Genomic DNA, 20,506 nt, shown 5'->3' on the forward strand with positions numbered 1-20,506 from the left:
AAAATGCTGTTTTCCTCCAAACTTGAGTGCCCAATGACCACAGGGTGTGGTGGTGGGTGGGAGAATGAAAAAAGAGACAGAAAGACCTGGATTCGAATCCCACCTCCAACAATTTTTTGCTGAGTGAGACCTGAGCCTCAGTTTTTTCACAGGTAAAACGGGACTGAAGAAAAAGGTGTTAATTTCTCAAAGATGCTGCTAGAACTCCACTGGGTCTTTATAAGTGGAGGAGTACAGAACAGACTTAGCTTATTAAAGTAAGTTAGAAGGCACTGGTGACCACCGAGTCTCAGAGAAGTTTCTTTCTCAAGGAGAGGAAGGACACTCCAGTCATCCTCCAGTGAAATACTGGGCTGGACTCCAGGAGCTGAGGTCATGACACTGAGAATCCCCTAAATTTCCTCTCATTCCAAATCCTCCAGCCCCAGGATCGTGCCCTTGAGAGGGTCCCACAGGAAGGAAGACATTCTAGGGACCTGTCATCCCTTTTGCACCTTGGATTTATCCTTGGGAGAAACAGGAAAGGTGAAGTCTTGCCCTCTGCCTTCCTGTGCATCTGTCCTCCCACTTGGACAGAAGAACTGAACTGTAAGCCCCAGGACCTGGTCTTAGCTTCCCTCTCTTGAGGCACCATGCACAGGGCTGAGTTCATAGCAGGCACACGAGAAATATTTGATTGAGAGGACCATTTCTGAAGAGCAGCCCAAGGCTTTGAGTAGAAAGTCACCAATTTCTACCCCAAAAACTTGTTCCTGAGTTCCCCAGAAGGCAAAAGGTTGTAACTCTCAGCTTCAAATTTTAAGTGAACATAAGCTCAAGACACACACTAGAGTCCCATCTAAAAACCTCCCTGGTGGTCATCAAAAAGGAAAGAAAAATCTGAGAAGCTGTAAACAGTCAAGAGGAGCCTAAAAAAATTACAGTGAAATATTCAGTGTTATTCTGGATGGGATCCCGGAACAGAAAAAGACAGAGGTTAAAAAGAGAGAGAGAGGGAGGAATCCTAATAAATTATGGACTCTAGTTAATAATAATGTATCAGCATTGGCTCATTAATTGTGACAAGTGTACCAATAAGTATAAGATGTTAATAATGGCAGAAATAATAGGCATGGAGTATATTTAACTTTCCTATGAATCTGTATCTATGCTGAAATTAAAAGTTTTTTTAAAAGTAAAAATCAAATAAATGAAAATTAAAAAAATTAAAACATATGAGAAAAAAGAATCACCTTACTGGTGGTTTTCATGGTGGCAGGTGATAGACAGCGTTTTAATGGGGATCATCCCCAACCAGAGGTCCCCGGGAGGCACGAGCACTGTCCAGCACAGAGGGAAAAATAGGCAAGCCAACTGCTCCCCCTGCTGGACAGAGTGGGATCTGTTTCTGTTCTCACCAGCAAGGTCCCTGTGGCTCAGAGAATCACAACTAGAAACAAATGGATATACTGAGGAGGGGAGAGAGGAAAGGACTTGCACGATAGCTCTCCAGGAGTCACTGCAGAAGCCAGCTCTACTCTCAGCCAAGTCCTTTCCCACCAGTCCCAACTCTGGCCTGGGAGCAGAAGGTAGGAGAAAGGGCTCAAGTTTTGGGGTCAAAGACTGAGTTCAAGTGCTGACTCTGCAGCTTCGTTTTTCCATGTGATAAAAACTTGCAATACCTGTATGTGCCAGAAAATGCGCTGCGTGCTAGGGACACAGTGGTGCACAGGACATACACGGTCCCTGGGCCCACAGAGCTCATATTCTAGTTGTGGGGAGACATAACAATAAGTAAACAAGCCATCTAAAAAGAGTGTACAGAATGTACAATAAGGGAAAGCACCAGGGTCCCATGATAGAGAACCACAGCTCTAGTTTGGACACTCACCTAACTTAGAATGGGTGTCAGAAAAAAATTTTGTAGAGAGTTAACATTGGGGCGCCTGGCTGGCTCAGTCAGTTAAGTGTCTGCCTTTGGCTCAGGTTATGATCCCAGGTCAGGTTCCCTGCTCAGTGGGGAGTCTGTTTCTCCTTCTGCCTGCTGCTCCCCGTGCTTGTGCTCTCTTCCTCTCTCTCTAATAAATAAATCAAATCTTTCTAAAAAAAAAGAAAAGAAAAGAAAACTTTTATAAGGAGGTAACATTGGGGCACCCAGCTGGCTCAGTCAGTAGAGCATGTGACTCTTGATCTCAGGGTTGTGAGTTCAAACCCTCCATTGGGTGTAGAGATTACTTTTGAAAACTTTTAAAATATTTTAAAAAAATAAGGAGGTAACATCGGCTATGACCTAAAAGGTGAGAAACAGAAATAAGAATGTTCCAGACCAAAGGAAAGCAAGAGTAGAGGTGTTTAAAAGAAATGATGTGACCTGTTTAAGGAATAGCAAGGACATCAGTGTGGCTGGGTCAAGGTCAGCAAAGGGAAAAGATTACCAAGGGTGTTGACTGGTAAGAAGCTCACACTGAATTTCACATGGAATAGGAATCCATTGAGTACGCTTGAGCAGGTGAATGACATGATATGATTACACGTTTAAGCATCCCTCTGGTTGTTGTGTGGAGAATGTAGAAACAACAAGTAGAATTACTAAAATCCCAGAGAGGAGAGAGCCTTTTCATGTGTGAGCTGACAGTCCCATCATCTTCTTCCCTGGAGAAATGTTCCTATTCTGGGTGGAGGCTGACTGGTTTAGTCCACACAGAGGGAATCCACTGGTAGTGAGTTTTGGGGTGGCTAGCAGGGGCTGGTGTAATGGATTGGAAATTGGAGGAGCCCCCAAATGCATGGTCTGTTTTCCCCATGGAATAGTTGCTACATTCCAGACTGGGGTGTGGAAAGACTGGGTGACTAAGATGAAAGCTAAAAGACAAAAAAAATCCCCCCTAGTCTCATGGTGCTAAAGATGAAAGATGCTTAAGAGGCAGAGAGCCTGTCTGAACACATGGTCAGTCTCCCCATCAAGACATTTGCCAGATTTCAAACCTGCATGGGAAGGAATGCTAAGCTCAAATTCTCTGAGGGGCAGAATGGAATTACCCCTAGTCTTTCAGAGCTGAAGAAAAATGGGCCTTTCACACTGCAAAAGCACTTCAATGGAGGAAGAATAGTTTTTTAAACAAATGGTACAAGTTAGATATCCTTGGGGCGGGGATGGATGAGGGAGGGAAGAATATTAATCTAAGCCTGACATCTTTTACAAAAATTAACTCAACAAAACAAAACAAAACAAAAACAAAAATTAACTCAAAATGGGTCATATTTTTTTAAAAGATTTTATTTATTTATTTGACAGAGAGAGATCACAAGTAGACACAGAGGCAGGCAGAGAGAGAGAGAGAGAGAGGGAAGCAGGCTCCCCACTGAGCAGAGAGCCCGATGCGGGACTCGATCCCAGGACCCTAAGATCACGACCTGAGCCGAAGGCAGCGGCTTAACCCACTGAGCCACCCAGGTGTCCAAAATGGGTCATAGATTTAAATGTAAAACATAATTATACTGTGGATATGGTTTACGAGGATATGGCCATTAAAAAAAAGTTTTTATGGTGCAGACAGAGAGTTAAACAAAACAAAACAACACAACAACTATAAAATATAAAACTTGCAGAAGAAGGGGCACCTGGGTGGCTCAGTGGGTTAAGCCTCTGCCTTTGGCTCAGGTCCTCATCCCAGGGTTCTGGGATCAAGCGCCGCATGAGGCTCTCTGCTCAATGGGGAACCTGCTTCCCCCTCTCTCTCTGCCTGCCTTCCTGCCTACTTGTGATCTCAGTATGTCAAATATATAAATAAAATCTTTTAAAAATGTTTTATAAGAAAAAGTTGTAGAAGAAAACACAAAAGAAAATCCTAGGTACTTAGGTACTAGGGGCCGGGTGAAGAGTTCTTAGTTGTGACACAAAAAGCATGATCCATCAAAGAAAAAATTTTTTGAAAAATTGGCTTCATTGAAATTCAAAAGTTTTCTCTGTGAAAGATCTTGTTCAGGGGATAAAATGACAAGCTACTCAGTGGGAGAGAATACTTTCAAACCACATATCTGACAAAAGACTCCTACCTAAAACTCTCAAGACACACAGTAAAAAAAAAAAAAAAAAAAAAAAAACAATCTATGAGAAAACAGACATAAGACATGAAGACACATCTCACCAAAGAACATATATGTATAATATATATATGCATAAGCCCATGAAAAGATACTCAACAATACTAACCATTAGGAAAACATAAATTAAGAGCACAATGAGATACACTAACCACCATCAGAATGACTCAAGACGAACGATAACGATGGCAACGTGAGGTCCTGGTGAGAATGTGCAGAAACTGGATCTCTCCCATGTTGCTGCTTGCCATGTGACATGATACAGTTATTCTGAAAAGAAATTTTGCCGTTTCTTAAAAAACTAAACATACACTTACTATACAACTCAGCAATTGTGCTCTTTGACATTTGTCCGGAGGAATGAAAATTCTGGTCTTTCAGGCATGATCATAACAGCTTTATTTGTGATAATAAAAAAGTGGAAACAACAAAATGCCTTCAACAGATGGATGATGGACAGGCTGGTACATCTATGCATGGGGATTCTACTTAGCGATAAAAAGGAATGAGCTACTGATACACAACGACTTGGGTGGATCTTCAAGGCATTATGCCAAGGGGTGCCTGGCTGGCTCAGTCGGTGGAGCATGTGACTCTCGATCTTGGGGTTGTGAGTTCAAGCCCTACATTAGGTGTAGAGATTACTTAAAATCTTTTTTGAAAAAAAAAAAAAGGCATTCCGTTTACTATAGCACCAAGAAACACAAGTTACCTGGGAATAAACCTAACCAAAGAGGTAAGGAATTTGTACTCGAGGAACTACAGAACACTCATGGAGAAATCGAAGAAGACACAAAAAGATGGAAGACCATTCCATGCTCTTAGATCAGAAGAATAAACATTGTTAAAATGTCTATACTGCCTAGAGCAATCTATATTTTTAATGCCATTCCGATCAAAATTCCACTGGTATTTTTCAAAGAGCTGGAGCAAATAATCCTAAAATTTGTATGGAATCAGAAAAGACCCCGAATTGCTAAGGAAATGTTGAAAAAGAAAAACAAAACTGGCAGCATCACACTACCTGATTTCAAGCTTTACTACAAAGCTGTGATCACCAAGACAGCATGGTACTGGCATAAAAACAGACACATAGACCAGTGGAACAGAGTAGAGAGCCCAGATATGGACCCTCAACTCTATGGTCAAATAATCTTCGACAAAGCAGGAAAAAATATACAGTGGAAAAAAGACAGTCTCTTCAATAAATGGTGCTGGGAAAATTGGACAGCTATATGCAGAACAATGAACCTCGACCATTCTCTTACACCGTACACAAAGATAAGCTCAAAGTGGATAAAAGACCTCAACGTGAGACAGGAATCCATCAGAATCATAGAGGAGAACATAGGCAGTAACCTCTTCGATATCAGCCACAGCAACTTCTTTCAAGATATGTCTCCAAAGGCAAAGGAAACAAAAGCAAAAATGAACTTTTGGGACTTCATCAAGATCAAAAGCTTCTGCACAGCAAAGGAAACAGTCAACAAAACAAAGAGGCAACCCACGGAATGGGAGAAGATATTTGCAAATGACAGTACAGACAAAAGGCTGATATCCAGGATCTATAAAGAACTTCTCAAACTCAACACACACAAAACAGATAACCATGTCAAAAAATGGGCAGAAGACATGAACAGACACTTCTCCAATGAAGACATACAAATGGCTAACAGACACATGAAAAAATGTTCATCACTAGCCATCAGGGAGATTCAAATTAAAACCACATTGAGATACCACCTTACACCAGTTAGAACGGCCAAAATTAGCAAGACAGGAAACAACATGTGTTGGAGAGGATGTGGAGAAAGGGGAACCCTCTTACACTGTTGGTGGGAATGCAAGTTGGTGCAGCCAATTTGGAGAACAGTGTGGAGATTCCTTAAGAATTTAAAAGTTGAGCTTCCCTATGACCCTGCCATTGCACTACTGGGTATTTACCCCAAAGGTACAGATGTGGAGAAAAGAAGGGCCATTTGTACCCCAATGTTCATAGCAGCAATGGCCACGGTCGCCACACTGTGGAAAGAACCAAGATGTCCTTCAACGGATGAATGGATAAAGAAGATGTGATCCATATACACTATGGAGTATTATGCCTCCATCAGAAAGGATGAATACCCAACTTTTGTAGCAACATGGATGGGACTGGAAGAGATTATGCTGAGTGAAATAAGCCAAGCGGAGAGAGTCAATTATCATATGGTTTCACTTATTTGTGGAGCATAACAACACGGAGGACATGGGGAGATGGAGAGAAGGGAGTTGAGGGAAATTGGAGGGGGAGATGAACCATGAGAGACTATTAACTCTGAAAAACAATCTGAGGGTTTTGAAGGGGTGGGGGGTGGGAGGTTGGGGGACCCTGGTGGTGGGTATTGTGGAGGGCACGTATTGCATGGAGCACTGGGTGTGGTGCCTAGACAATGAATTCTGTTACACTGAAAAGAAATTAAATCTTAAAAAGGCATTATGCTGAGTGAGAAGAAAGATAATCTCAAAAGGACACATACTGTATGAATCCACTTACATAACGTTCTAGAAATGAGAACAAAGACCTCTCTCTCACAGAGGTGGGAGGTGGAGAACAGATAAGTGGCTGCAAGGACTAGGGCTAGCAGGGGAGGGGGGGTGTGTCTGACAACAAAGAAGAGAAAGCAACCAAGATGGGAACTATGGGGTCTTTTATAATGGAATCTTGGAAGTGACATAACATTACTTCTGCCATAGTCTACTGGTGACATAGGCCAACCCTGGAACAATTGTGGATGGGCGTTAATGACTAAAAGGTGAGAATCTTTGGGGACAGTTTTGGAGGGTGGCTTACCACACTGGGGTCCTGGGATTGAGCCCCACATCAGGCTCCCTGCTCAGCAGGAAGCCTGCTTCTCCCTCTCCCACTCCCCACGCTTGTGTCCCCTCTCTGTTTCTGTCAAATAAATAAAATCTTAAAAAAATAGACATTAAAAAATAAAACATAGGCATAGGAAAAGTTTGAGATGCCTGGGTGGCTCTGTCGGTTAAGCATCTGCCTTCGGCTCAGGTCATGAGCCCAATGCAGGGCTCGATTCCAGGACCCTGGGATCACACCCTGAGCCAGAGGCAGACGCTCAACTGAGCCAGCCAGGTCCCCCTAAAGAGTTGCCAACTTAAAAGCAGAAAGAGACTGGGGGGACCTGGCTGGCTCAGCCAGTAGAGCAACTGTGGATCTTAGGGTTCTGAGTTTGAGCCCCAGGAGCTTACTTAATAAAAAAATAAATAATTTTAAAAAACAATTAAAAGTAGAACAAAACAGTATCCAGAGTATGAGCCCAATTTTTTTCTTAAAAAATCATATATACAAAAAAAAAAAAAAAAAGGAATCTTATATATAGGGGTACCTGGGAGGCTCAGTCGGCTAAGCATCCAACTCTAGATTTCGGCTTAGATCACGATCTCAGGGTTTGAGGCTGAGTCCTGCGACAGGCTGCACATTGAACATGGAGCCTGCTTAAGATTCTCTCTTCGGGCGCCTGGGTGGCTCAGTCAGTTAAGCGTCTGCCTTCGGCTCAGGCCATGATTCCAGCGTCCTGGGATCAAGCCCAGTGTCTGGCTCTCTGCTCAATGGGGAGCCTGCTTCTCCCTCTCCCCCTGCTTGGGCTCTCTCTGTCACATAAATAAAATCTTTTTTTTTTTTTAAGATTTTATTTACTTATCTGACAGACAGAGATCACAGGTAGGCAGAGAGGCAAGCAGAGAGAGAGGAGGAAGCAGGCTCCCTGCTGAGCAGAGAGCCCGATGCGGGGCTCGATCCCAGGACCCTGGGATCATGACCTGAGCCGAAGGCAGAGGCTTTAACCCACTGAGCCACCCAGGCGCCCCACATAAATAAAATCTTAAAAAAAAAACACACCAGATTCTCTCTCCCCCTCTGCCCTCTCCCCCACCCTCCACTCCTGCACTCTCTCTCAAAAGAAAAAAAGTTTTACATATTTATATATGTCTTACATACTTATATATTTATATACACACAAGAAGAAACAGAGCAGAAAAGATATACACCGAAATACTGGCAGGAGTCTCACTGGACGGTGGGATTACAGGAGGTGTTTAGTTGTTGTAGGTGTTTTTCTATGCTTTCCAAATCTTGGTGTGAAACAAAGTTCCTAGCACCAAGCAGATGCCCAGTAAACGTGAACCCCATTTCTACTCCATCTCCTCCTCTCTTTGAGAAGACAGGAATCCTTGATGTTCTGGATAATGAGGAAAATGAAAGGCCAGGGGCTTCCCAAAGGCCTCCCCATGCTTGGGCAGGTGCACTGAAGCTTTGCTTCTGTGGGCCCACAGTCATGAACTCCACAATAGTTCACGTTCAGCTAGCACCTCTCCTAGGACAAGAGTCACCTTAGTAGATGGGCTGGAAGTAGCCCCTGGGACCTGAGGTGCTCTGCACAGGAACTCTGCTCAGGGCTGTGACTTAGTCCCCAGGGCAGTCTGTTTCTGGGGAGATGCTGATTCTGGGGAGATGCTGAGTTCCAAAGAGATGAGCTATTTTTGATGGAGGCATAGCAACCTGTGCTGCTTCTGTACATCTAAGCCTCTGCATCCCCGGCCTCCACCCGTTCTCTCTGATTTTGAATCGGGAGGCTGGAGCTCTGCTACCTCTGCCCCCCATTCAGAACCTGGGCACAGCGCTCCGCTTGGCTGAGGACTGGATTATACAGCACGAGAACAGCATGAAGACCCTGCTTCCTTACGGCAGCTGAGGTCTGTCCATGTTGGCTACCATGGCCATTGGTCGTTTTCCCCTCGGGTCCCAAGACAAAAGTCAAGGGTGGGTGACAAAAGGGTGTTTATTTAAGCTTGATCTCGATACTGTCATACACGTCAAAATATATAATTTAAAGTCACGGAAACAATAATCAGCTTGGTGTTGCCTCCCTTCCACCCGTTTGGCACAGCTTCTCCAACTGGCCTCCATGCCAGCTGCTCCCTTCAAAATCCTGGAGCACGGGGACAGGGGTCACTTCGTTGCAGCTTCCGCCTGTGCCGCCAAATCTGCCTCTTTCTGGGCAGCCAGGAATTCGGCTCGCTCCTTCTGGAAAGCTGCCAGCTCTTCTGAACTGAGGCTGAAAAAAAGGTGCAGAAAAACAGTGAGTGACCAGTCACTGCTGGGGAGCTCACAAGGGCCCACACCACTGTCTCAGAGCCCCTTCTCCCTCCCTGAACTCCCCACCCTCCACAGCTTTGCCACCCCACCCTCACCCCTACCTTATATTCCCTTCGTAAAGTCTCACCAGTCCTTTGAGGCCTCTGCCATACTCCAGTCCAGATTAACTGCCCCCCTTCCTCTGGCCCCCAAACACTTTGTACAAAGAAATCATCAGGCTGTGCACCTGTGCCCCCCCAAAGCGGGGGTCAAACTGACTCACCTCTGCACTCCTAGTAAAAGCAAAGATTTGCAAAAAGTCAAGTCTGTCCCTATACCGTGCTTAAACCCCCCCCCCCAACTCCCCTCGGGGAAACAACCATTGGCCTCAGCATGGGATGTGATGTCAGCAGCAAGAGGCCCACAAAGTACCAAGCGCTGCCCCTGCTGTTGTCCGAGTCAGATGCCCTCCCAGCCATCTCACTTCAAAGAAATAATCTCTGAGGTCATCCCAAGAGGGGGCCCCCTGTTGGCCTTGGGATCAGTTTTGAACTTGAGACAATTAGAAACAGACTTGGGCCTTCCCAACTGGTCCTTCTGTCTCACCTCTCTTCCCATTCCCCACTCTGCTTCCAGCACCACACGCCAGAGCAGATGGCACTTCTTTGCTTACTTTGTCACCTTCTGTCCTTCACAGGGAACCTTCCACTTCTTGGAATCCTTGCCCCAGTCCTTGACCTCCTTTTCCAAGTCTCTGCTTAGATGTCACCTCCTCTATGAAGTCCTCATTGACACACCAGGCCAAATCAGGAACTCTACTCTCTGTTCTCCAGACACCTGCATTTCCTTTTATCAACACAGACCATCCAGCAGCCTAATGCTCCACTTAGCATGTGCCTCCAGCCTTGAACTCGGAGCTCCGTAGGAGTGGGGCCAACCATGGCTACCTCATTCCTAGCTGTATCCAATGTCCAGAACAATGTCTAACCCATAACAAGTATTTAATATTCTTATTCCATATGGATGAATAAGGCTCCCCATTCCCAAGAACCCAAGGTCCTTGACTCAGAAGCTGACCCTCCCACTGTAATGGGCCCTCTCAGCTTTGCCTCAGAGTCAAGAACTTTCCAAGCCCTCCCCTCACACCGCACCTTCCCGAGACACTCACTCCTTCACCACACGAATGCCCAGGGAACGGGCAGAGCCAATGATGGAGCGAACCACAGAAGACAGGGGCACATCCTGCAGGGCGAAGGCCTCGTCCTGAGCTTTAACTCGGGCGATCTCATACACATGCTTCAAGGTCACCAGGCCTGCCACTTCCTTCCCTGGGAGGAAGAAACAAGTCGGCCTTCAGGTGTCCCTGCTTCCTTCTAGAGCCCCCCAGAATCCCAGGTGCCCACCCTGACCCTTACCTGTCTGCCGGGCCCCCTTCTCGATCCCAGCAGCTGCCTTTAGGAAGTAGGAAACAGTGGGTTGTCCAATTTTGATTTCAAATGTCCTGTCAGGCTTAATAGGAAAGAAAATACATGAGAATATCTCCTGTCTCCCTTAACCCCTGCTGCCTCAGCCCAGAGAACCTCTAACTTCTGTCCCCTCTTCCCTTGACTCATCTTCCAACGGTGTCCATCTAAGAGACCACGAAACCACAGGGAAAATAAATCTGCAGCTAACAGCTTAGTCACCTCTAGTCCAGGCCCAACTCTGCTCTAGAAGCCCCAGTGAAATGGAGAGGCAAAGGGAGGAACTGCAATATGGCAAGATGGGCTCAGAGAAGATACCACCTCGGGGTGCCTGGGTGGCTCAGTGGGTTAAGCCTCTGTCTTCAGCTCAGGTCATGGTCTCAGGATCCTGGGATGGAGCCCCACATCAGGCTCTCTGCTCAGCAGGGAGCCTGCTTCCCCCTCTCTCTCTCTGCCTGCCTCTCTGCCTGCTTGTGATCTCTGTCTGTCAAATAAATAAATAAAACCTTAAAAAAGAAAAAGAAAAGATACCGCCTCGTCTCCACCCTGTAAATGGGGAAAGTGGGAGTCCCTAATGGGAAGAGCCTCCCCCAAGGTTAGAAGCAGAGCAGCAACCCCAGGGGACCAGTCCCTCAGGAACTAAGAAGAGTAAAGGCAAAGAAAAAGAAACAGGACCACTAGGCGATGGGGATTAAGGAGTGCACTCGTGGCAACGAGCACGGGGCAGGTGATGTACGGAACTGATGAATCCCTATACTGTACACCCAAAACGAAGATAACACTGCATACTGACTGGGACTAAACTAAAAACTTAAAGCCAAACAGGATCAGAGGCCCGACGCGCACCTTCACAAAAATCTTGGTAGGCAAAGGAATGCCTTCTTTGATGTCCTTTGTCTTCTCGTTGAACTCCTTGCAGAACTGGTTGATGGAAACACCTCTCTGGGTGGGAAGCACGGGCGTTAGTGCGGCGGGGACATCCAGGAGAGTCTTCTGTCCGCTTCCCCCTTCGTCTTCACCTCCTGACGTCCCCGCACTCCTTCCGCTACCCAGACTCAACTGACACTCCACGCGCGATGATCTACACGAATCAGCCCATCTCCTCCCAACAGCCCGCTGAGGAAGGACCGAGGAAGCTCGAAGAGGTTACGGAACGAACGCCAAGCCAAAAAGCGTGTGGGCAGCAGAGCCGCGCTTTAATCCGAAAACTCCCTGCCTCCAGAGCCCGCACCTTCCACCGCGTACTAGCTCCCACCCCACGGCGCCTCCCGCTCCCAGTTCCAGCCACGGGTGCACCTGACCCAGGATGGGACCTAGTGGGGGCCCGGGCATGGCCTGGCCTGCCCGCACGATGGTCCGGATTACGCCGCCGGCCTCGGGCTTCCTGAGGGCCCGAGTGGCCCGACTCAGCTTCGACATGACGCGAGGATCCTGGCCCTTAGATCACCTCAGGGAGACAGCAAGAGCGACGGCTTCGGGCGCCGCCATCCTGGGTCAGAGGTCAAGGGTCCTCGAATTAGGTTTGGGCAGGTGAAGCCAATAAAAAGGAGCGTTATTTCAGCCCTTTTATACTCCAACCAGTAGGACAAGGAGAGCAATATGAAGGGGAAAAACTCGCAAAATGGAGATAGGGGAAGGCGCAATGGTTCAGATACCCACATTCCTCCTGCAGCACACATAGGCAATACCTCGGACAGCTAAACTGGAGGAGGCGGAGGAGGAGGAGGAGGAGGAGGAGGAGGCACTTAATGCTCGCACAGCATTGTGGGCATGGTAGTTTTGGCCGCTTATGCGACTCTCGCACATTGCTACGCTCTGGGGCGCCATCTGCTGGATGTGATTATAATCCTTGGATTTGAAAGGAACGCCGACTACCTTCTCCCGCGTGAGAATCTCTTTTTTCTTTCCTCGCCTGTTTCCTCGCCGGTTGTTGAAAGGCACTATGGTTAAGAGTACACACCCAGGAAGCAACTACCTTGCTGGCTGTGAACTTGTTCAAGTTACTTACGTTCAGTTTCCTCCCCGTGTTCAGTGAGGATTATAATATGTAGACATAGCTTTAGGGATTGTAGTGAGGTTTGAGTTACCAAAGTGTTACAGCAATGCCTGGCACCTAGTAAGTATGTGCTATGAACTGTACAATGAGGACAAAACCTTCACAGGGCTGTTGTGAGTGAGGCTTAACAGGCCCAGAACACATTTGATACATCATGCCTGGTAAAATAAGACAATAAAATAAAAATAAGGGAGCGTTTTACTATGTCATTTGATTTTTTATTTTTTTTAGCAGTTGCTACATTCCAGGCACAGTACTGAACGCTTTACGGGCATTATTATCTCATTTAATCAACACAATGGCATGAGGTAAATTCTTTTATTATACCCCTTTTAAAATGAGAATGTTGAAGCACAAAAAAGTAAAAAAACACTATGTGTGTGACAAGGCTGGGAAATAAATATTGGTATTATCTGATTCTAGACCTTGTGCCATATACCATGACTCTATATTGCCTCATCTAGTAAAAGGAGATAATCTGTGTTAAACCACACTGTAAACTGTGAGATTTTTTTATTGTGGATTTTTTTGGACTCCCGCTAATTAAATGTGATTGTTCCTGCTTCTGAAGTTTATCAAGGTCTTTATATAATGCTCTACCTCCTTAGCCTCAGCAAGAGTCTGCAATCAAGCTGGCTCTTTGATTTAGTAGTTGTAAAACTCTGGGCAAAATAATTAACTTCCCTGTGCTTTGGTTTACTGACTAGTAACATGGGGCTAATAATAGTACCAACCTCCCAGGAAATTAGTGAATTCAGTTGAAGTGCTTAGAAGAGAGTCCGGTCCAGAACAAGCCCAGCTAGATATGATTTATCTCTGGGCACCCCACACCGCCCAGCCTTTATTTACAAATTTATTTACAAATAAAGACATAAATCCTTCCTAAATGAAGGAATCAGGAAACAGATGGGCATGGCAAGTGCTCAGGGAGCCAAGAAAGCTGCTTGGGATAAAGTGGGTTCTGTTGCCGATTTCCACTTTCTGTCAATGGAAGGATAGTTTTGGTTATTCCAGCTCTTACAGATTTTAAGGAAGCAACTCCCTATTCTAGCTTTGGGAACGTGTGAGGTCAGAGTGTTCAGTGGTGAAAATGGCAGTGCGACAGGCGAGTGGGGGTCGGATCATACAAGTCTTGTCAGCCTTGCTAAGGCTGTGGCTTGCAGCAGAAATTACTGGAGAGGGTTAAGTAGTTGCATTTTGAAAAGTGACCTTAGCTTGGGTAGGTAGAGGGATTGGAGGAGGGCAAGCCTGGATGTAGGAAGACCCCTCGGGCCAGGGCAGGAAGACAGTGAAAAGATGTTAGTGGCTTGGGACCAATTCAAGATATACTTAGAAGGTAGAAATATACTTTAGTCAAGAAATGCTTGTGCAATATGTACTGTGTCAGTCTTTATGAATAGTAACTCATGTAAACTTCATTATAATCCTATGAAGTATAAGTGCTATTATTATTCTCCACTTTAAAGACTAGAAAACTGAAGGCCAGAGAGGTCAAGTCACTTGTCCAAATTTATACTACTAGAAAGTGGCAGAGTCAGAATTTGAACCCAGACCTCTGGTTCTAGTGCACCGGACCACTCTCTAGGCTGCCTTGTCAATCAACAGAACTTAGTGCTTGGTGGGTGATTTGCTGGGGAGAGGGAGAGAGGCATCTCCAGATTCTGGCATGGAGAGTTTGGGCAAATGAATGATAAGGTCTTTCACTTTCAGTGTTGGAACACGGGAGCTGTAGGTGTGGGTGGAAGATGGTGAGTTGCGTTAGGAAGTATAATATAAGCCTAGACAGCTGGTTTCTCTTTTTTGTAATGTCAGTGCCTGGCTTAAGCTTTCGCTATGGAGGCATCCACTTGAAGGAGACATTCGTTTCAGAGATGGCTATCTAAACACATTGCCGGACACAAGTCTAGATATAAAGACTCAGGTCAAGTCCCCTCTCTCCCTGAGGCTCCTTTGTTTTAGAGATCTTGGTAACTGAGCATTCGAACTGCTTGATTTTAGTCTTTGCGTGCTTTGAATTCCAGCTCTTCTGTTTTAAATTCGCCAGTAAATAGTGTGTCTGTGAAATTTTAGGCTCCCACCCTGGACCCCAATAAAAGCGGAACTCAAGATGGTCCCCTTTCTCTCTCTCCTTCTGAGAACTGGCTGTGTGGCCCCAGGTGTGCCATGCAATTTCCAGGACCTGTGAGTAATAACCTTTTTAAATTTTTTTTTATTTTTTGTAATAACCTCCCCCCCGGCCAAGTTCCCTGATGGTATTCCTGAAGGCATCTTCCATTCAAAATACAAACCATATGGTGGGAGGCACCTGGGGGGGCTTAGTCGGTTAAATGCCCAACTCTTGATTTCAGTTCAGGTCATGATTTCAGTGTCCTGAGATCGAGCCCCACTTTGGGCTCCACACTGGACATGGAGCCTGCTTAGAATTCTCTCTCTCGGGGCGCCTGGGTGGCTCAGTCATTAAGCATCTGCCTTCAGCTCAGGTCATGATCCCAGGGTCCTGGGATGAACCCCATGTCATGCTCCCTGCTCTGTGCGAAGCCTGCTTCTTCCTCTCCCACTCCCTCTGCTTGTGTTCTCACTCTCTCTCTCTCTCTCTGTCAACTAAATAACTAGGTAAAATCTTTTTTAAAAAGTTTTTGTGAGGAAAAAAAAAAAGAATTCTCTCTCCCTCTCCCTCTGCTCCTCCCCTCCACCACTCTCTCTCTAAACAACAACAACAACCAAACAAACAAAAAACACCAGGCCTGTCCAGCCACAACACTGGTTATCAGTAGCTGGGACTAGCACACAACAGGGTTGCATGTGGGCCACTCAGCCACAGGGCCTGGTCTGGGAGAGACGCCTGAGCTGCACACAGAAATGCTGGCATCTGTAGCATAGGGACTGATAGTCCTTGGGGCCAGGGCCAGGACTGAGATCACCCAAGAAGGAAAGAAGAGAAGTCAGCATTTAAAAAGGGGAAAGAAGAGAAGAGAGAGCAAGCAAAGGAAACCAAGAAGGAGCAGCCACAGAGTTAGAAGGCCAGGAGATGGGGTATCGGAAGCTGCAGGAGAGCAGTCTGAGAAAAAGAAGTGAAGAAGTAGAAATCAAGCTAAAATTGAGCGTGTGCCCAGCAGAAAATGAAAACGCCTGGACAATACATTATAAGTAGGGGTCTTATACTGTGACCTCCAACATACATGGCATAGAAGGACTCGCTGGGCTGCAAGGAAGAGGAGAAAAGAGGGATGTGGAGTGACAGGGAGAGAGACTTAGGAGGTCCCAGCTGCAAAGCTTGAAGCCAGCTCTCCAGGTGGGTAGTGGATCCCAGAAAAGTGGTTTAGGCCGGGAGTCAGTGGGTGGCTAATCCCCTTCTGCAAGGAGGCACAAGACCTTAGAGAGGGAACAGCTGTGTAGTCACAAAGGCATGCTTGCCAGGAACGCCTGTGCCCTGGTGCAGCAGAAAGGCTCCTGTGCTTTGAGGTGTAATGGGGAGAGAGCAGAGAAGCCACCAGCCGTGGAGATTAAGGTTGCCTGGACAGAGGCCTTCTTAGGGTGGAGGTCCTGTCGAGCCATCTCATCGGGTCCCGTGTGAACAGACAGCATTGGGTGCCAGTTGTGTCCTCCTGGGGTAAAGGGAAGGAACTCCAAATTTCCACCAATAGGAACAGAGATGAGGTTGAATCAGAGAAAAGCAAATTCTATATCTTCTGTGCAGGAAGTATGAACTAAGATCTGTACCTGTCATACAAACAATGTCAGCCCTGTTCCTGGTACCTTGGGAGCCCCCTGGAGCAGCACAGAAGTGCAGGCAGAGAAGGGGGAGGCAGAGGGAGAAGGAGTAAGCTGAGCCCCCTTCCACTTTCGATTGCAGATATGGAGAGTTAAGGACCCAGAACTGCCCACGTACAGTTCACCCCTCTCCTTCAGCCCCCATGTTCAATCTGTCCTGAATCCCACCCACTTATGTCACCACTGATCCCACCAATTCTGCCATCTCCTCTGTGACTGCCAGAGAGCAGGGCTGGCATCCCAAACACACACTTCTCCCTAGCTCCGTGACTTGAGGCAAATCCTTGCAGCTGTCTGGGCCTCAGTTTTCTTAACTGCGAAATAAAAATTAAAAAGCACCTACCATATAGGACTGTTGAGAGAATTTAACATGATTCCATAAACAGGGTGCTTAGCTCAGGCCTGGCTCAAGGCCTGGCTCAAGTAAGTACTCTATGGAAAGTAACTACTAGTATTGTCAGTTGGGTACTCAGGGCAGCCCCTGCTATGGCCTCTCTACCTCCATTCTCGCCCACCCCCAAGTCTATCCTCTCCAAGTCAGCCAGTGTCAGGCCCCATCTAAAGCTTGTCGGTGACACCTAGAGCTTCTTTTCCCAGGTATGGGTCTTGGTCCATTTGAAACACTTGTTAAGTTCAGCTTTCTGGGATCTCCCTCCAGGGTCCCAGGGGATCCTGCTGGGACTCAACACTCTTCAAACTAAAGTCTACACTTCATAGCCCCTGCCACCTTCTCCAACCTCATACTCCGTACTTCACTGTCCAATCAACCAGAGTGTACACTCCCTTGTTGTCCTATGCCCCCCATTTGTAGATGTATAGACCTGGAAATTCTTTCTTCCTTTTTCTCCTGACTCCCTCTGCCTCCCTACCCCTCAGGAAAGTGTTTCTTATGGGCTGAATTCTCTCCTTTCCAAAGTAATATCTTGAAGCTTTAACACCCAGTACCTAAGAATGTGAGTGTGTTTGGAGATGGGTCTTTAAAGAGGTAGGAGTCACCCAGGTGGCTCAGTTGGTTAAGTGTGTCTGCCTTTGGCTCAGGTCCTGATCCCCAGTATCCTGGGATAGAGCCCCACCTTCCCTGCTCAGCAGGGAGTCTCCTTCTACCCCTTCCTCTGCCCCTCCCCAAGCTTGTGGTCTCTCTCTTGCCCACTCTCTCTCTCTCAGATTAATAAATAAAATCTTTAAAACAAAACAAAAAGGTAGGCAAGTTAAAATGAGGCAGTTAGGTTGGGTCCTAATAATCTGACTGATGTCTTTATAAGTCCTCTTATAAGACACAGACATGCACAGAGGAAAGACCACGTGAGGACACAGCAGGAGGGTGGTCATCTGTAAACCAAGAAGAGAAGCCTCAAAAGAAACCAGACCTGCTGACACCTTGATCTCAGACAAGACCTTTTATTTATTTATTTATTTATTTATTTATTTAAAATATTTTGTTTATTTATTTGACACAGAGAGAGAGATCACAAGTAGGCAGAGAGGCAGGCAGAGAGAGAAGGGGAAGCAGGCTCCCTGCTGAGCAGAGAGCCCGATGTGGGGCTCGATCCCAGGACCCTGAGATCATGACCTGAGCCAAAGGCAGAGGCTTAACCCACTGAGCCACCCAGGCACCCCTAGACAAGACTTTTAAAAAACTAGCATTGTGGACTATCAGTGAACTATCAAATTGATTTCAAGTAACATTTTTAACAACATAGAATGGAACAGAATAGAACATAGCCAGGTACATCACATGGAGCGAAGATACGTATTGTCTTGTCACACCGGCGTTTCCCTGGTGTGCCTGTGTGTCTAGGGGATCATAATAAAAATGTCTTTCTTACTAATGCTCATGGGCAAAAAGAAAAAGGAAAAGAAAAAGAAAGCCCCTGTAGTTTCAGCTGGAACAAGTCCCTGCGTGAGTACTACTCAGTCAAGAAACTGAACAGCACCAGGGACAGCTCCCTGAAGCCGTGCCGCCCCCACCCCCACCCCACCTCGCGGAAGCTCCTTCCCAATTATGACCACCTTCCTCATTTTTACACTATTGACTTCCTTGACTCTCTTTATTTCTTTTTTTTTAATTTTTTTATTTTTAAAAAAGATTTTATTTATTCATTTGCCAGGCAGAGATCACAAGTAGGCAGAGAGGCAGGCAGAGAGAGAAGGGGAAGCAGGCTCCCTGCTGAGCAGAGAGCCCGATGCTGGCTGGATCCCAGTACCCTGGGATCATGACCTGAGCCTGAGCCAAAGGCAGAAGCTTTAACCCACTGAGCCACCCAGGCGCGTCAAATTTCTTTATTTCTAACGTTACATTTCTCTTGGTATACACCTAGGAGTGGAATTGCTGGCTCATGTGGTAACTCTATGTTTAACTGCTCAAGGCACTGCTGATCTGTTTTCCTAACCAGCTGCACCATTTTACACTCCTGTGAGCAGTGTGTGAGGGTACCAAATTCCCCACATCCGGACAACGCCTGCCTGCTTTTGTCCCAGTCTATGGGTCATCCTTTCCTGTTTTTTTGCATGAATTTTATTTTTTTGTTGTTGTTGGAAACTGAAGATTTTAATTCCTATATTGTAGCAACTCAGTGCTGGTCTATCCCCTCCGAGGCTTGTTATGGTCGTTTGTTTAGTGACTGGCTGGGTTATTTTATTTTATTTTATTTTATTTTTTAAGATTGTATTTATTTATTTGACACAGAGAGAGAGAGATCACAAGTAAGCAGAGAGGCCGGCAAAGTGGGGGGGGGGGAGCAGGCCCCCTGCTGAGCAGAGAGCCTAATGCTGGGCTTGATCCCAGGACCCTGAGACCATGACCTGAGCCGAAGGCAGAGGCTTAACCCACTGAGCCACCCAGGCACTCCTGGCTGGGTTATTTTAAAGTTTTGTTTTTTTTTTTAATTTGACAGAGAGACCACAAGTAGGCAGAGAGGCAAGCAGAGGCGGGGGTGGGGGGGATGCAGTCTCCCTGCAGAGCAGGCATCCTGATATGGGGCTCGATCCCAGGACCCCAGGATCATGACCTGAGCCGAAGGCAGAGCTTTTAACCCACTGAGCCATCCAGGCACCCCTGGCTGGGTTATTTTAGTGAAGTCTATCTCCCCTAACTCCCCCACTTCCCAGTCTAAATATAAAGCCTGTCTTGATCCTGAGGAAGTGCAGCCTTGGGTGTGCCCACAGTCACCCTGGGATGACAGTGGTTTGGGCAACGCTCTCCTTGACTGACTCTTTCCCTGGCCACACCCAGCGGTTAAACTCCACCCAATGCTAGCCAAGTCTTCTATTGTTTTCAACAATGTCCTGGTGACATAAATTTCTCCATAAACTGATCCAATCAAATTTGGTCTCTTTAAAGGGATAGGGTTTGGATCCCCGAATTGACCTCAGGGTTCATTCTTTTCCCCAGCCCCCATTCTTACTTACAAGGATCTCAGAGGTACAGCCCACCATCTTAGCCCTTCCTTCTCTCCAGATCTCTTAGCGCAGAGAGTTCCTTGTTGTTGGTTTTTCTTCAACATCTTTTCTGAAGTACATACACAAATTTTCTTCCAAACTTAATGCCAGCCACTTGTCTTCAGACACTTGGACCCAAGAATTAAAGAAATAGAGAACAATAATGCAAATTTGTATCCCATGATAGGCAGGTACTATTATTATTCCCATTTTATAAATAAGGAACATGAGGTCTGGAGAGATTAAGAAGCTGGAGGTTTTTTTTTAATATTTTTAAAAATTTATTTGACAGACTGAGATCACAAGCAGGCAGAGAGGCAGGCAGAGAGAGAGGAGGAAGCAGGCTCCTCATGGAGCAGAGAGCCCGATATGGGCCTCGATCCCAGAACCCTGGGACCATGACCTGAGCTGAAGGCAGAGGCTTTAACCCACTGAGCTGCCCAGGTGTCCCAGAAGCTGGAGTTCTTAAGACAGAGCCAGAAGTCAAGGCTGGAACTTGGACACTTGTGTCTGTTGGTGGTGTCCCAACACTCCCTTCCTCTCTCCCACCTGGACAATGCAGGC

At 46.4% G+C, this 20,506-nt stretch overlaps 1 protein-coding gene across 1 annotated transcript; it reads right to left on the minus strand.

Moving 5' to 3' along the window:
* Positions 1–8,900: 8,900 nt before the first annotated feature.
* On the minus strand, positions 8,901–12,196 carry MRPL11 (mitochondrial ribosomal protein L11). The gene is made up of 5 exons (XM_032879555.1): positions 11,974–12,196; positions 11,524–11,619; positions 10,630–10,723; positions 10,383–10,542; positions 8,901–9,194 (listed from the first exon to the last, which is right to left on the minus strand). Exons 1-5 carry the CDS (start codon positions 12,094–12,096, stop codon positions 9,089–9,091), a joined length of 579 nt encoding a protein of 192 aa, XP_032735446.1. The 5' UTR covers positions 12,097–12,196; the 3' UTR covers positions 8,901–9,088.
* Between the last annotated feature and the right edge of the window lie 8,310 nt (positions 12,197–20,506).

Source organism: Lontra canadensis, unplaced genomic scaffold, assembly GCF_010015895.1.
Source record: "Lontra canadensis isolate GAN:19392208 unplaced genomic scaffold, GSC_riverotter_1.0 scaffold66, whole genome shotgun sequence".
In the NCBI taxonomy this organism is placed as follows: domain Eukaryota; kingdom Metazoa; phylum Chordata; class Mammalia; order Carnivora; family Mustelidae; genus Lontra; species Lontra canadensis.